The sequence below is a fragment of the Muscardinus avellanarius genome, assembly GCF_963383645.1.
Source record: "Muscardinus avellanarius genome assembly, chromosome: 5".
NCBI lineage: Eukaryota > Metazoa > Chordata > Mammalia > Rodentia > Gliridae > Muscardinus > Muscardinus avellanarius.
In genome coordinates, this window is record NC_137790.1 from 51,300,642 (window position 1) to 51,316,097 (window position 15,456).

At 41.4% G+C, this 15,456-nt stretch overlaps 1 protein-coding gene across 1 annotated transcript; it reads right to left on the minus strand.

Moving 5' to 3' along the window:
* Nucleotides 1-318: 318 nt before the first annotated feature.
* RPL24 (ribosomal protein L24) lies at nucleotides 319-6,905 on the minus strand. The gene is made up of 6 exons (XM_080695684.1): nucleotides 6,900-6,905; nucleotides 6,701-6,776; nucleotides 6,148-6,258; nucleotides 2,094-2,230; nucleotides 1,704-1,767; nucleotides 319-406 (listed from the first exon to the last, which is right to left on the minus strand). The coding sequence occupies exons 1-6, from the start codon at nucleotides 6,902-6,904 to the stop codon at nucleotides 326-328; spliced, it is 474 nt and encodes a 157-aa protein (XP_080551810.1). The 5' UTR covers nucleotide 6,905; the 3' UTR covers nucleotides 319-325.
* Nucleotides 6,906-15,456: the final 8,551 nt, after the last annotated feature.

A 15,456-nucleotide genomic window follows, 5' to 3' on the forward strand; every position in this document is an offset into this window, starting at 1 on the left:
GAAATAAAACCTTTGCTTTTGGGATCAAACTGAGGGCCTGCCCATGCTAAGCATGCAATCTACCACTGAGCATCAGTCCCAGCCCCAGAAAGCAAACATTTAAAAGATGCCTGTCTTAGCTGTGTGTAGTGGCCCCTGTATGTAAATCCCAGTAAAGAGGGCTGTAGATGTAGCTCAGAGGTAGAATGTCCCTGGTTTCAATAGCGTCTAAGTTGGTAATTTTAGAGTGTACCTATTACCATGTAATCCCAACATGCCTGTTTCAAGTAAAATATCCAGTAATTTGAGAATTATAGATCTTTATTTAAAAATCTGATCTGCTGATTTAGCGTTTTCCACCAACCCGGGGAGCAGAAACCTTCACAGGCTTCACAATCTTTTGCTTAGGTGCTGCCTTTGTGGGAGCCTGTAAAAAGAACATGTTAAATAACATTACTTCATGAAAGTCAAGCACCCCACTCTATGTCCAGCTATATATACATATATCCTAGATTACTCCTAATATCAATCTCTATGTAAACCCCCCCACCTGTTAAATGTTCACTTCTTTACAATTAAAGACCAAGAGTATCACACATTGGAGGAGAGTAAGAAGATAAAATTAGTAAATGCAAAATTGTATACTAATAGAAAAAGAATACTATTTTTATTAATAGCAACCAACACTAACTTTCTGGTTCTAAAATTTTTACTATGGCAAAATTGAGGAAAACTGAACACTATACTGTTATCAAAACTTTACTAAATCTAAATTATTTCAAAATAAAGCTTAGGGGCTATGACCTTTCTTCCTTTCCTTCCCTTCCTTCCTCCCTGTCTTTCTTGTAGAACCCAAGGGCTTTTCTACCTCCAGGCTATACTCTCAGACCTATTTTATACTTTATTTGGAAACAAGGTCTCACACTAAGTTGCTGGGAGCCTCACTAAGTAGCTGAGGCTGGCTTCGAACCTGTGCAATCCTCCTGTCTCAGCCTCCCAAGTACCCAGATTATAAGCATGCACCACCATGCCCAGCTAGGGCTATGTTCTTTCAAGAACCTCTACCCTATGCAGAAGCTATTCTTTCTAGAATAAAGAAAATATATTCTTTCTAGAATTTATTTTCCTTGGCTTCCAAATAAACTTTCATATTTTCACATTGAAAAAAATATAAAATAAGTATGGGAGGATAGCCCGGAGGCAGAAAGCCCCTAGGTTCCACCCCCAATACCTCGAGAAAAAAAAATAATAAAAAAAAGGAGGAACTGAGGATATAGCTACAAGATAGAATGCCTCTAGGTTCAATCCCTGGCAAAACATACACACTCACACCAAAGCTACTCTGTTCTTCCGTCTTTCTCAGTTGTCTAATATTAACAGACTCACTGGTTCCTAGAGAAATCTTCAGAGATCTGATTCACCCAGAAACCATATATATTGTGGTGCTAGGAATTAAACCCAGAGGCATTCAATCTCTGAACTACACCCCAGTCCTGGGTTATTTAGGAACAGGGTCTTTACTAAGCTGCTGAGGCTATCTTTGAACCTAAGATCTTCCTATCTCAGCCTCCAAGTACTGGGATCACAGGCCTGTACCACCACACCCAGCTTTACAAATATAATTTCTAGTAGACCCTTGCACTAATTTTTTAAAAAAACATTCATTTAATAACCTTTGGATTGAAAATAAAACATCTTGTTATATTAAGAAATCCCACAATTACCTTAGCAGCAGCCATTGCTGTCTTTTTAGATGCTTGCTTAGCCTTTTTTGCTTCCTTAGCAGCCCTGAGTTAAAAATAATGGTACATATCATTAACAAGGAGATAGAACTTTGGAAAAGTAGAACTATCACATTCCTTTTCCATTTCTGTACGTGTAGGCTAAATCCAAACTCTAAGGGGTTTGTTATTTTCCAAGTTATTTTAACATCTGATTGGATAATAACTTTAACTGCATATAGGATTTTAACATAAATTAAAGCTGTGGTATAAATTCCTTCATTATGAACACTAATAACCCCAATATGTCATATTGGGTTCCTTATCTATAAACCCATATAATGTAACAACATTCACCTAATTGGTGGAATGTTCATAGCAGAACATTCTTACCTGATAGCCTGTTCTCGTTGAGCCTTTCTAACTTCTGGTTTTTGATTCCTCTTAGCCATGATATCAGCAAGAGACGCACCAGTGATGGCCCTCTGGAATTTGACTGCACGTCGGGTTCTCTTCTTTTGAATTTCTTCCTACAAAACAAAAACATGGGGAACATACTTATTAAGCCCTTTTTTCTTTTAGTACTAAAGATTGAGCCCAGTTGTTCTACCTCTGAACCTTACACCCTAGCCCTTTGTTTTGAATCAGGGTCTTGCGAAGGCTGGCCTCAAACCTGTGATCCTGTCTCAGCCTCAGAGTACTGAGATTTCAGAAGTGGCCCATCACTTCTGGCTTAACCCAAATTTTTTTTTCTTCACTACTGGAGATTAGGGGCATTCTACTAAGCTACACTCCCAGTCCTGTTTTATTTTTTATTTTGAAACAGAGTCTATGTTGTAGAGGGCCTAACCAAGTTGCTGAGGTTTTCCTGTCTCTGTCATCCAAGTACTATGATTACAATTGTGCACCACCACACCCAGCTTTAAGTCTTTTAAGACAGGGCTCCTAGCCAGACATGGTGAGACATGCTTGTAGATCACAGTTCAAAGACAGCCTCAGCTACTTAGCTGGGTCCTTTGCAACTCAGTGAGACCCGGATTCAAAATAAATTAAAAAAAAAATAGGACTGGGGATATAGCTCCCACAATAAGTGAAAAAATGAATGTTTTAACTGGCATGAATTCTGTTGTTGATTATGAACTTTTAAGACTTCAGGAGACCTGTCTTTTTTTTTCCCCCAGAACTGGGGATAGTACCTAGCATGGTCTTGCCGAACTAGGCAAGGCACTGAACCACTGAGCTACATACTAAGCTCTAAAATGCTCTTAAAAGATGATTTATACATTTAAGATTCTACTTAGGAGCCAGGCATGGTGGTACAGGCTTGTATTCCCAGCATTTGGGAGGCTGAGACAGGAGTATCCAGCTTCAATGACAATCCTCAGCAAGTAGTGAGACTCTCATCAACTTAGCAAGACCATCCAAATAAATAAAATTGGGCAAGGGTACTGAGTTTAACCTCCAGTACACATACACAGAAAGAAATTATCATCCACTTACCAAAAAATGATCAAACCTCAACTCACATGATTTAATACAATGGTTTATGACAGGAAAGCCAAGCATTAGGCAATATCCAGAAATCCAACTTTACCTGCAAGTTCTATATTGGAAACCTATACTACAGTGCTTATGAGGAACGACTTTGTGGTGCACCTCTAAGTTCCAGAACAAATACTATTCAAAGAGATATACAAAAAACATATGGAGGAAACATGGCACGCTTGTTTAGAATAAGTCTTCATTTTCCTAATCATTTTACAAAGATTTTATCTTCCTACAGGGAAATGCCACCAAATAAGTTTCTTAAATTTTTCTTATCCCTAATCCATTTAAAAACATTCTTATAATTCAGTATAAATATGATTTTAAGCATTGATCTTGGAGCATTCAGTACAATTACAATGTTGCGTGACCATCACTATTTTTTTTTTGTGGTTCTAGGGGTGGAACCCAGGGGCATTCGACCTCCGAGCTACACCCCCTGCCCTATTTTTTATTCTTTATTTTGAAACCGGGTCTCAGTGAGTTACAGAGGGCCTCACTGAGTAGCTGAGGCTGTCTGCAAACTGCGATCCTCCAGTCTCAGCCTCCCAAATGCTGGGATTACAAGTGTGTGCCATCACGCCTGGCTTTCTGACCATCACTATTAACCATGCTAAACACCTCCAGAATATTTTCATCATCCCAAACTGCAACCATTAAACATTAACGTCCCATGCCTCCCTCTTTTACTTTTTAGATGTTAAGTATCTCATAAAAGTGGAATCATTGTCTTATGTGGTGGCCCAGGCTTGGGATCCTGTACCTGAGAGCCTGATAGGAGGATCACAGGTGCCCTCCACAACTTAGTGAGACCCTGTTTCAAAATAAAGAAGAAAAAAATAGGGCTCATGTTGTAGATCTGAAGTAGAATGCCCCTGGGTGCCATCCCCAGTACCAGGAATGAACATATAACCTCAAGTGAGGGGCTGCTTTCACAATGCAAATGCCCTAAAAATAGCGCACAAAATTCCCTTCAGGGTGTGTGTCTAAAAAACATATAAGAAACATGTCATGATTTGGGTCCTCTCATCAAAATATCTCACCATGTATATACAACTATTCCAAATTCCTTAAAAATAAAGCCGGGCTTGGTGGTATATGCTTGTAATTCCAGCTTTCGGGAGACCCTGTTTCAAAATAAAGAATAAAAAATAGGGCAGGGGATTTGTGGCTCAGAGGTCAAATGGCCCTAGGTTCCAGGCCCAGACCCGCAAATAAATAAATAAATCTTAAAAATAAAAATTCATTATTAGAAAACAATGGAGCAAGGTGTGGTGGCACAATCCTGTCATCTCAGTACATAGGACAATGAAAGGACAATGGCAGGTTCTAGGTCAGCCTCTGCAACATAGAATCTCAGCAACTCAGTAAGGGGAGTGAAACTTGGATCCTCCTGTTTTAAAAACAAAAATAAAGGGCTAGGGATGTAGCTCAGAGATAGAAGGCCCGGGGGTTCGATCCCCAGTACCCTCCAACACACAAAAGAAACCATATTTGGCTTTAATATAGCTTCAAGCACTTGGGATGGAAACTATTCAACCTGTACCATTTTCTTAATCATTTGATCAGACAGACAGACCGATATACATACAGCTGGTTTTTACCCTTTGGCTATCATGAACAATGCTGCTATTAACATCAGTGTACAAGTTTCCATTATTTGGGTAGATACAGAGTTGAGTCAGGAGGTGTTAGGATTTTTCAGCACTTGTGTTAAATGCTTTTCCACAGCAACCGCACCACTGTACATTTGGCAATGCACAAGGGTTCTAGTTTCACCATATTCTCATGAACACCTGTAATATTCCATTTTTGTGACAATAGCTACCCTAATGGGCCTGTCAAATCCACTTATAAAATTAACTACAACTAGGTCTTTTTTTCATTATTGCTGGAATTGAACCCAGAGCCTCCAACATTTTTTAGACAAGCAATCTACCACTAAGCTATATCACCACCTTTTAAATGCAAACTTGAGATCTTCCAGCCTCAACCTCCCAAGTATCTAGGATTAAAAGTATGCACCACCACACTGAACCATCTTTCCTTCCTTTAACAAAATTTATGTCTGACAGCACATTTTCCTTCCCATACCTAGTAGCCACCCAGGAGATGCTAAATGAATCTACATTAATTAAACCTGAATAATACCCTGTATTTCTATCACCACCTTAAACTTTTCCTAATCTCCTTCATCCAGCTAAAGGATACTAAAACACACCAAAAACTTCAAACTTCAGGATGAACCAGTACTGCATGTTTTAAGACCCCACTGATGTCTGTATTAAGAGCCAATCCTATAAAAATTGTAATAAAAACCAAGTTATCATCACGACCCAACTTCCATCCAGTGAAATCCTTTCAACTCTTCCATGGTGCTCTATAACTCAAACATGCTTAATGTAACATGTCTAGCTTATATAAAGGGATACTTTAAAATTCCAACTTGATAGTGACCTAAATATGTAAGGAGACACTTTTTTTTTTGGTACTAGGGACTGAACCCAGAGCACTTTACACCCCTAGCACTATTTTGTTTTCAAACAGTGTCCACTAAATTGTAAAGTGAGTCTGGGATTGAAACCTGAATCCTGTCTAAGCCTCCCAAGTACTGTACCCAGCTGGAGACAATTTCATATGACCTTGTTCATTTCATTGATTGATGCTTTACAGTTTTTCTAAGCACCTTTCTTTTTTATATGGGGGATTTAACCCAAGGCATTCTACCTTCCAGCTACACTTCCAGTATATGTATTTACTTGAAGGCTGGCATCAAATCTGCAATCCTCCAATCTCAGCGTCCACCACAGCAGGCTTACAATTTGTTTACAGAGTGGAAACCAACATTCAGCTTAAATGTCTCAAGAGACTACAACACGACACCCAAATAGAGACTACTTACCGACTGTCCTTTTTTGTGCTTCCTTCTGTAGAGGACAGTCCAGTTTATCTGTCGAGGATTCCTCTTGGAAAGAAAAGCCGACTCGCATTTTGCGTTAAGAAACTGGAAAACCTAGTATAACAAATTCAAAGTAATTACCGACTGAGTTACACAATTACAAGAGGGTGAACTTAACCAGTAGAAAATATTCTAGCTCTGTCTTTTCAGTTGAGGGCTGCGGAGGCCAAAACTGGGAAGTAACTGGGCGGCAACCCGCTGGTCTCTGCCTTGTCTGCTCGCGTGATCGAGGGTGAGGTGTCAAATTCTGGAAGGAATCCTGCTCTAGTCCCTCCGGAATCCCAAAAGGACCTGGAACCCATCAAACCAGACCCGTCGGCAACCTCGCGACTTCCCTTACAAGAACATTAAAGCTCGACACTAGTTCACTTGGTTTCTGATCCACAGACCGCCCCGGAGGCTCAGGGACCGGCAGTCGCGCGGGAAATGAACCTGCCCAGCCCGAGCACCCTTTTCAGAGGCCGAGAAGCCGCGCTGAGCCGATGTGGCCCTTTACCTTCCCGTCCGTCCTGGCGTAGCGCCGCCCGTGTCCGGGATAGATCTTGTACCCGCTGAAACTGCACAGCTCGACCCTGTAAGGGAAAACAAAATCCCGTTAAGGAGGGTGTTGCCGGCAAGAAGGAGCCATGCCCGGGACGCCGCAGGGGCGCTCAGCCCGAGGATGGAAGAGGATTAGGATTCTCGGCCCCGCTTACTTCATGGCGGCGGCTGAAAGGGAAGAGGAAAGATGGCGAAGAGGCAGAGAGGATCATGGGAAGAGGCCTTATAGCGTCGCGGAGGAATCTCCTCCCCGAATTCCCTCGCAGCCCGGCGCTCGGTGATGACGTAGACTTCCGCCCGCCGCTAAGGCTCTGGGGGTGGGGAGGGGCCGCGCCGCAGGCCGCCTGGCTGGGAGTCCTGGGCAGTCCCCTCTCCGGTGTAGCGCGGTGGCGCCCACATCCTGCTGCCAGGAATGTAAGGGCTGAGAGTAGCTAGGATGCCCCTGGGTACCATCCCCAGTACCCAAACAACAAAAATAAAAGGTTCCACCCCCTGGACCCAAAACACGCTAGGAATTAAACCTAGGAGTGTTCTTCCTCCGAGCTACACCCCCAAGCCTCTTTTTTATTTTTAATTTTGGGACAGGATCTTACTCAATTGCGGGGCGGACCAAAAACCTGCGGTCCTCCTATCTCAGCCTCCCGAGTTCTGGGATTTTAGATGTGGGCCACCACATCTGACGAATGTTTTACACCACTAAAGCCAGACACCATGACGTGCCTGTAGTGCCAACTTGTCAAAAGACTAAGGCAGATGAATCATTTGAGCTAAGGAGTTTGAGGCCAATCCTGACAATAGGATTACCTCCTCTAAAAAAAAAACAAACAAACAAACAAACAAAACTGAGCGCGTGATAGCACACACCTGTAATCCCAGTACTTGAAAGGCTGAGGCAGGAAATTCTAGGGTTCAAGGGCACTCTCACAAGTACAGCGAGAGACAGTTTCAAAATATAAAAAGGGCTGAGGGTGCAGCCTGGAGGTAGGATGTCCCTGGGCTCAATCCCCAGTACCCAAAACAAAATTAACAAAGCTATGTTTTTTGGGGGGGGTGTGTGTAAATGGTTACATAGCAATACGGGATGAAGAAAATGTGATGATGGAAGCCGGACATGGTGGTGCACGCTTGTATTCCCAGCATTTAGGAGGCTGAGACAGGAGGATCGTGGTTCGCAGACAGCCTGAGATACTTAGTGAGGCCCTTTGCAACTCAGTGAGACCCTGCTTAAAAAAGAATAAAAAATAGGGCTGGGGGTGTGGCTCGGAGGTAGATTGCCACTGGATTCCATGCCCAGTACCAAAGGGGGGAAAAAAAAAGTGATGATGGGGGCTTGTTGAATGGTGGTATTATTTGTCAAGGAAGAACAGATAGAGGAAGGAGCAGGTTTGCAAGGCAGGGAACAGGTCAGTTTTGGAAAGCTGGGTTTAATATGCTCCCAGAACAAGAAAATAAAGCTGGGTAGTGAGAAGTTCAAAGGAGTGTTTGGAATAGGATATAATTAGGGAGTAACGAACCTATGGTGACAGAATATATGTGGGATAACATTGGCTAGTGTCACAGCCTGGCTTTTCTGGAAGCAGTTACTTAAACTGGGTTTAGGGTGTAAGATATTTATTTTACAGACCAAGTCCTGTGACCAGAAGAGGAAAAGCAGTGTTAGTTAGAAGAGGAAATTAATTACAGGCCCACCTGAACCTCTGTTAACTTTGCAAGGAACTTAGGAACTGTCTCTGGTGGAGGACCAAGGACTTCCCAGAGAAGGTACCTCAACTTGGGATGACTGAGGGTCTCAACAAATATTGCAGGAATTATTTAAGAAAGCATAAGTTAGAGACACAGAGATTGATTTAGGAAAACATAAATACATTCAAGGGAAAATGTGGGCTGTCTGAAGAGTGAGACACCCTTTGTAGATAAAGCAAGAAAGCGAGATATGCTTTTGGGGTCCCAGACTCTGTGTGTTTGTGTGTGTGTGTGTGTGTGTGTGTGTGTGTGTGTGTGTGTGTGTGAAAGAGAGACAGAGACAGAGAGACAGAGAGACAGAGACAGAGACAGAGAGAGAAAGAGGGTTACTGGGCATTGAACCCAGGGGCATTCTACCTCTTAAGCCACACCCCAAGCCCTATTTTCTTTTTTATTTTGAACACAGTATCTTAAGTTGCTGAGGGCCTTGCTAAGTTGCTAAGGCTGACGTCAAACCTCCAATTCTCCTGTCTTAGCCTCTCAGGTGGATTACAGGTGTGCACCACCATATTGGTCCTGGGCTTTTTTTTTTAAGGACACTCAATTAGGGTCATTATAAGAAGGTATATAGGGATGACATCAGTCTGGTGACTAAAAAACATTTTATGGTGTTCTGGTCATTATTAGTATCCCTAGGCAGAACTGTGGTCCCAATTATCTGATAAGTAGATGACTTTGGAGAGTACTCTAGAATATCAATTTTAAAAAAATTATATCTCTACCTCATCTATTTATTACATAGGCTAACTAATAGTGCACAAGGTAATTTTCACAAGTGAGTGAATTTACAGTAATTCTAAGATTTACAGATTTACAAAAAATTTGGGAGTGGCAAGCTTGGGGAGAAAGGTATGAGAACTTTGGCAAAAGGCATATGGTATTTATTGATTGACTGATTGATTGATTGTGGTACTGGGGGTTTAACCCAAAGGCATTCTACCTCTGATATACACCACCGGCCCTTTTTTCTTTATTTTTTTGTTTTTGTTTTAAGCAGGGTCTCACAAGGTTGCTGAGAGTCTCACTAAATTGCTGAGGCTGGTCTCAAACCTATGATCCTCCTGTCTCAATCTCTCAAGTAATGGGATTGCAAGCATGTATCACCTTACCCAGCAAGACATATGGCTTTTACATTAAAAAATACAGTTTTAATTTTCTCCCTTAACCCATCAATATATGTTACCACTAACAAAATACATTCCTGTGGGGCATGGTCTGTACACACCTGTAATGCCAGTACTTGGGAGGCTGAGACAGGAGGATCTCAGATTCAAGGTCAGTCTCATCAATTTAGTGAAAATCTCAACAACCTAGTGCAACAAACTGTTTTTAAAAATATCCAAGCATGGTAGCACATGCTGGCACACACTTGTTATCAATCCCAGTACTTGGGAGGCTGAGACAAGAGGATGACAGGTTCAAAGTCAGCCCCAGCAACTTTAGCAAGACCCTGTTTCAAATTAAAATAGGGATAAGGGTATAGCCCAAGATAGCAGGCCACTGGGCTCCATCCTCAGTACCACAAAATAAATAAACAAATAAATAAAAGAAAAAGGGTTGAAAGTATAGCTCAGAGTTAGAATCCCTTTGGGTTCAATCCCCAGTACCAAAAAGCAAAACACACACACACACACACACACACACACACACACACACACACTAAAAAAAAAAACCCAACAATATACATTATACAGGCAACCACTGCTTTGAGTTTTCCCCCAACATCGGTTAGTTTTATATGATATAGAACAAGATATATAAGAAATCATATAATATTTACTTCTTAATGTAAGGCTTTCAACTAGCATAATGTTTGATACTTATCTGTGTTGATATATAAATTAATAGTTCATTTTCCTTTATTGATGAATATTGCACATTATATAAATATTATAGTTTGCTTATGTATTCATCTATTGAACACCCAGACTGTTTTTTGTATTTGATTATTATTAATAAAGCTGTTGTAAACATTCTTGTTTGAAGTAGTTGATGGATTTATTGCAGTTTAGTTGATGGGTTTATTGTAGTTTGTAAAAACTCAGTATATTCAAGGTTTGAGCATTTCATGGTATATAACTTTTTATTTTTTATGTTTTGGTACTGGGGTTCCTGGAAGCCCTTCTACCTCCGGGATACACTCCCAGACCTATTTTATATTTTATTTGGAAACAGGGTCTCACTAAGTTGCTGAGAGCCTCTCTAAGTAGCTGAGGCTGGCTTTGAACCTGCGCGATCTCCTGTCTCAGCCTCCCAAGCGCGGGGATTACAAGCGTGCGCCACCACACCCGGCCATGGTATATAAATTTTACTGCAAAGGAGAGGAAATTAGAAAAATGTTGAGCACTAAGGTAATGCATACTGAAGTATTAAAGAAAAGTATATGGATAACGTTATAAACATAATGGAGCCGGCTGTGGTGGCGCAAGCTTGTAATCCCCGTGCTTGGGAGGTGGAGACAGGAGGATCACACAGGTTCAAAGCCAGCTGCGCTGGTTTAAGAGACCCTGTTTCCAAATAAAAATATAAAATAGGTCTGGGAGTGTAGCCCAGAGGTAGAAGGGTTTCCAGGAACCCCAGTACTACCCAAAAAACCCAAAAAAAAAAAAAAAAAAAAAACATAACGTGAAGCCGGGCATGGTAGCGCACGCTTGTAATCCCTGCGCTTGGGAGGCTGAGACAGGAGGATCGCACGGGTTCGAAGCCAGCCTCAGCTACTTAGTGAGGCTCTCAGCAACTTAGTGAGACCCTGTTTCCAAATAAATTTTTAAAAAGTCTGGGGGTATAGCCCGGAGGTAGAAGGCCTCTGGGTTCCACCCCCCAGTACCACCAAACAAACAAACAAACAAACAAAAAAACCATAATGGATTGATAGAAGAATAGATAAATGGGTAGATACGTTATAAGAACAAGAATTTAAAATGTTGATAATAGATTTGAAGAGGCTGACGTGAATTTTCACTGTAAAATTTTTTTCATATTTCCATTTAAAAATTTTCATATTTTAGGAAACTAAGTATCATGCGCCATCTTCTGGAAAAGTCTGGCATTACTGATAGATTCAAAGAGGCAAACCCAACAAATAATTTTTATGTGATTTGATGTGTGTGTGTGTGTGTGTGTGTGTGTGTGTGTGTATCACTGGGAAATGAACTCAGGTCCATTCTACCTCCGAGCTACATCCTCAGCCTTATTTTGTGTGTGTGTGTGTGTGTTACTAGGGATGGAACCGAGGGGCATTCTACCTCCTAGCAACACTGCCAGCCCTATTTTTTATTTTTTATTTTTTTTTAGTATTGGAAATGGAACCCAAGGGCATTATACCTTCTAGCTACACCCCCAACCCTACTTTTTATTCTTTATTTTGAAACAAGTTCTCAGTGAGTTGCAAAGGGCCTAAGTAGTAGCTAGGTCTGGCTGTGAACCTTGATCCTCAGTTCTCTGCCTCCTGAATGCTGGGATTATAAGCATGGGCCAACCTGCCTGGCTCTGGCTCTTTATTTTGACACAGGTTCTCACTGAGTTGCAAAGTGCCGGAGCCAGCCAGGAAAAGCACGGGTTCCGAAGAGAGGTGTGAGGATGAAGAATTAAACTCTTAAGAATTTGATTCCAAGAATTTTTTAAATTCTAACATTGTGGGGGGGCACCAGCCTACTATCTCTACTGGCTGACCCCTGCTCCTAGGTCAATATTCTCTATTGGGCGACCTACTGGCCGACCTACTGGCCGACTCCGACTTCTGGGTCAATAGCATCTCTCTCTTGGGCTGACTTACTGGACGACCTACTGGCTGACAATGGGTTTATTTTTCTTGAGGTATTTATAGAGTTACAGGTCAATCAATATCCTCGTGCTATCACCACTAGAATACAATAGAGGCCAATCCAAAGCACATACATTACAGGTAGGTTAATCAGTACCCTTGTGCCATCACCACCTGATCTTCTCTCAGACCTTTTACTTTGAACTTTCCATAACCCCAAACCTTGTTGACTCTGGGTGAAGGACAGTGAGCTGAGTCAGAAATATTCTTTTAGGGGACTTCCGGGAAGATGGCGACCGAGAAAAGCGGGGCTTAAGAGTCCCGCTAACAACCAATCTCCATTACCACAAAAAGAGCGCCTTTCATAGCCAGAAAACACCATCACCAGAAAAACAAAAAAACCACCAGGCTCCAGAGAGAAAGCGGACTGAGAACAGAGCTCAGGGCCACAGAGGAGACACACGCGCCCGAGGACGCGGCAGCAGCGCCATACTGCCGGCGGCAGCGGCGAACTCAGCGGACGGCTACAGCAAGCCGAGGTGAGCCGATGCAGAACAGCCAGGCGGGATCTTTCGGCGCAGACAGCATTTAAAGCTCCCAGTGGCTGAGCTCAGCACACGCTGCAGGGATTCAGAGTGGAAATCAAAACCAGAGAAGAAAAAATACACCAGCCTCATGGCCGAGGGCGTGGCAGAGGCGCCATATTGCCACCGGCGGCGGCAGCAGCAGTGATTTCACCGAGTCCAGTACAGCTACATCTACGTACTTAAGAACAGTGAGTCAAATTGCGGGCCACAGAGGAGAAATCCCAGTATTGTGCCTCCTGGGACTTGACCCAGTGAGGGAGTGGTGGTGGCAGAGATATCACACCATAGGAGAGCGTGCAACCTGGCACCCCCCATAGGTTAAAGCAGCCTCTATCGACTCCCTGGGTCGGAGATTCTGTGATACAACCCAGTAAAGGAGTAGTAGGGTCTGAGATAATACAGACTCGAGATCCAGAGCACCTTAAGTGAAGCCATAGTGACCCAAGGGAAGAACCCAGAGAAGGCACAAACCTCCGAAATCATGGGAAAGAGGAATAACACTGAAGTAATGAATGTGCACAACCCCACAACATCAGAACCTGATAAAACAGAAAATCAGAGATTTCTAGAAGATCAAATCAGGAAAATAACTGTAGAAATAATAGAGGTGCTTCGAAAAGAACTCAGAGAGAGCCAAAAAGAGATAAAGGATGCAATTAATGAAGTAAAGGCCTCAATTCAAAGCACAAACAACCGATTAGACCACATGGAGAACAGAATCTCGCTCTTAGAAGATGAGCAATCCAAAAATGAATGCATAGTTTCTAATCTAGAAAAAGATATCCAACAGCAGGAATCTGACATTGAAGAAATATGGGCCCATCTTAAGAGAGCTAACCTAAGAATAATTGGAATAGAGGAGGGAAAAGAAAGTGATACCAAAGGGATCAACAATCTCTTCAAGGAAGTAATAGCAGAAAATTTTCCAAATATAGAGCAAGAGGTTGATACACAGATCCAGGAAACTTATAGAACTCCCTTTAGACAGGATCCGAGAAGAGGATCCCCACGCCACATAATTGTCAAAATGACCGATGTGGAAGCCAAGCAGAGAATCTTAAAGGCAACAAAAACAAAGGGCCAAGTGACATTCAGAGGCAAACCAATTAGAATCACTCCAGACTTCCCAAACCAAGTCATGAGAGCCAGAAGGGCTTGGAGTAACATATTCCAAACTCTGAAAGAAAACAACTTCCAGCCAAAAATTTCCTATCTAGCAAAACTTTCTGTCAAATTAGATGGAGAAATAAGAAGCTTCCATGACAAACAGAAACTGAAGGAATTTATGTCTTCAAAACCAGCGCTAGAGAAAATACTCAAAGAGATTAACTACAAAGAAGAAATAGGTAACACTCACCAGAACCAGAGAAACAAGAGTTCCCATCCAACAGACAACTAAGATTGGTTATCTGTGGAGATTCATTATTTATGTTAGTCTTTTACCTATCTCTAAATTGTATTTTTTGCCTTTATTGTTGTTAATTTTTAGGATTTCTAGTTGGAATATTAATATACCTTCAGATATAGCATTTGGAAATATTTTATCCAATTCTATTAGTAACTTTTAACTCTGTTTACATTGTCTTTGGATATACAATATTTTCTTTTATTTTTTAGGGAGTTTGTATATTCTTCTGTTGCCTGTGCCATTGAAATCATATCCAAGAAATCACTGCCAATTTCAATGTTGTGAGGTTTTATGACCCAGATTTTCTCCTAAAAGTTTATAGTCTTAAGATTTCTATTTAGGTCTTTTATCTAGTTTGAGTTAATACTTGTATGTGGGATTAGGTAAGGGTCCAATTTTATTCTTTTCCATGTAATTATTATTTTTCAACAATATTTAGTTAAAAGATTATTATTTCCACCACCAAATCTTCGTGGAAACCTTGTCAAAAATAACTTGACAATATAGGGAAGAAGTTAGCTCTAGGCTTGTATTTAACTCCAATGGTCTATATATCTGCCTTTAGAACAGTACTACACTGTTTCAATTATTGTAGCTTTATATGGTTTGAAATCAGAAAATATACATCTTCTAGCTTTGTTTTTGCTTCGAGATTGTTTTGGGTATCTAGAGTCCATATTCCATATCAGGATAGATTTTTTTCTGAAAAATAAATATATGATAGTTTCACCTAAAAAAAAGAAAAAAATATTCTCTGGTAAGAAAGAAAGCAAAAAGAAATATTGAAATGTTATCTTTAAGTCATCAAAAGCTTGGTATCAGACAAATGAAACTGTTATGTGAGATTATCATTTTTAATTTTGGATAAATTGCTATAATACTAGATGTCAACCACTAAGCCAAGCATGGGAGGGAGGGATGGGGAGAGAATGGGGTGGGGATCGGGTGGGGGCTGACTGGGCGATGTGTGCATGTATGTCTACAAAAGTTTGTATCCCACTATGATGTATGAATACAGTGCACCAATAAAATAAAATTTAAAAAAAAAAAAAGAAATATTCTTTTAGGGGAAAACCTTAATGGCTTTCCACAGCAAAGGGCCTCACTAAGTAGCTGAGGCTGTCCACCAACTGCAATTCTCCTGTCTCAGCATCCCAAATGCTGGGATTGCAAGCGTACGCCACCAAGCCCAGCTCCCAACCCTATTTTAT

Coding starts and splice junctions, on each gene's coding strand:
- RPL24 (XM_080695684.1), bottom strand. Junction 2,231..6,147: donor AGCACAAAAAAGGACAGTCG/GTAAGTAGTCTC, acceptor TTTGTTTTGTAG/GAAGAAATTCAAAAGAAGAG. Junction 407..1,703: donor CAGCAATGGCTGCTGCTAAG/GTAATTGTGGGA, acceptor TTCTTTTTACAG/GCTCCCACAAAGGCAGCACC.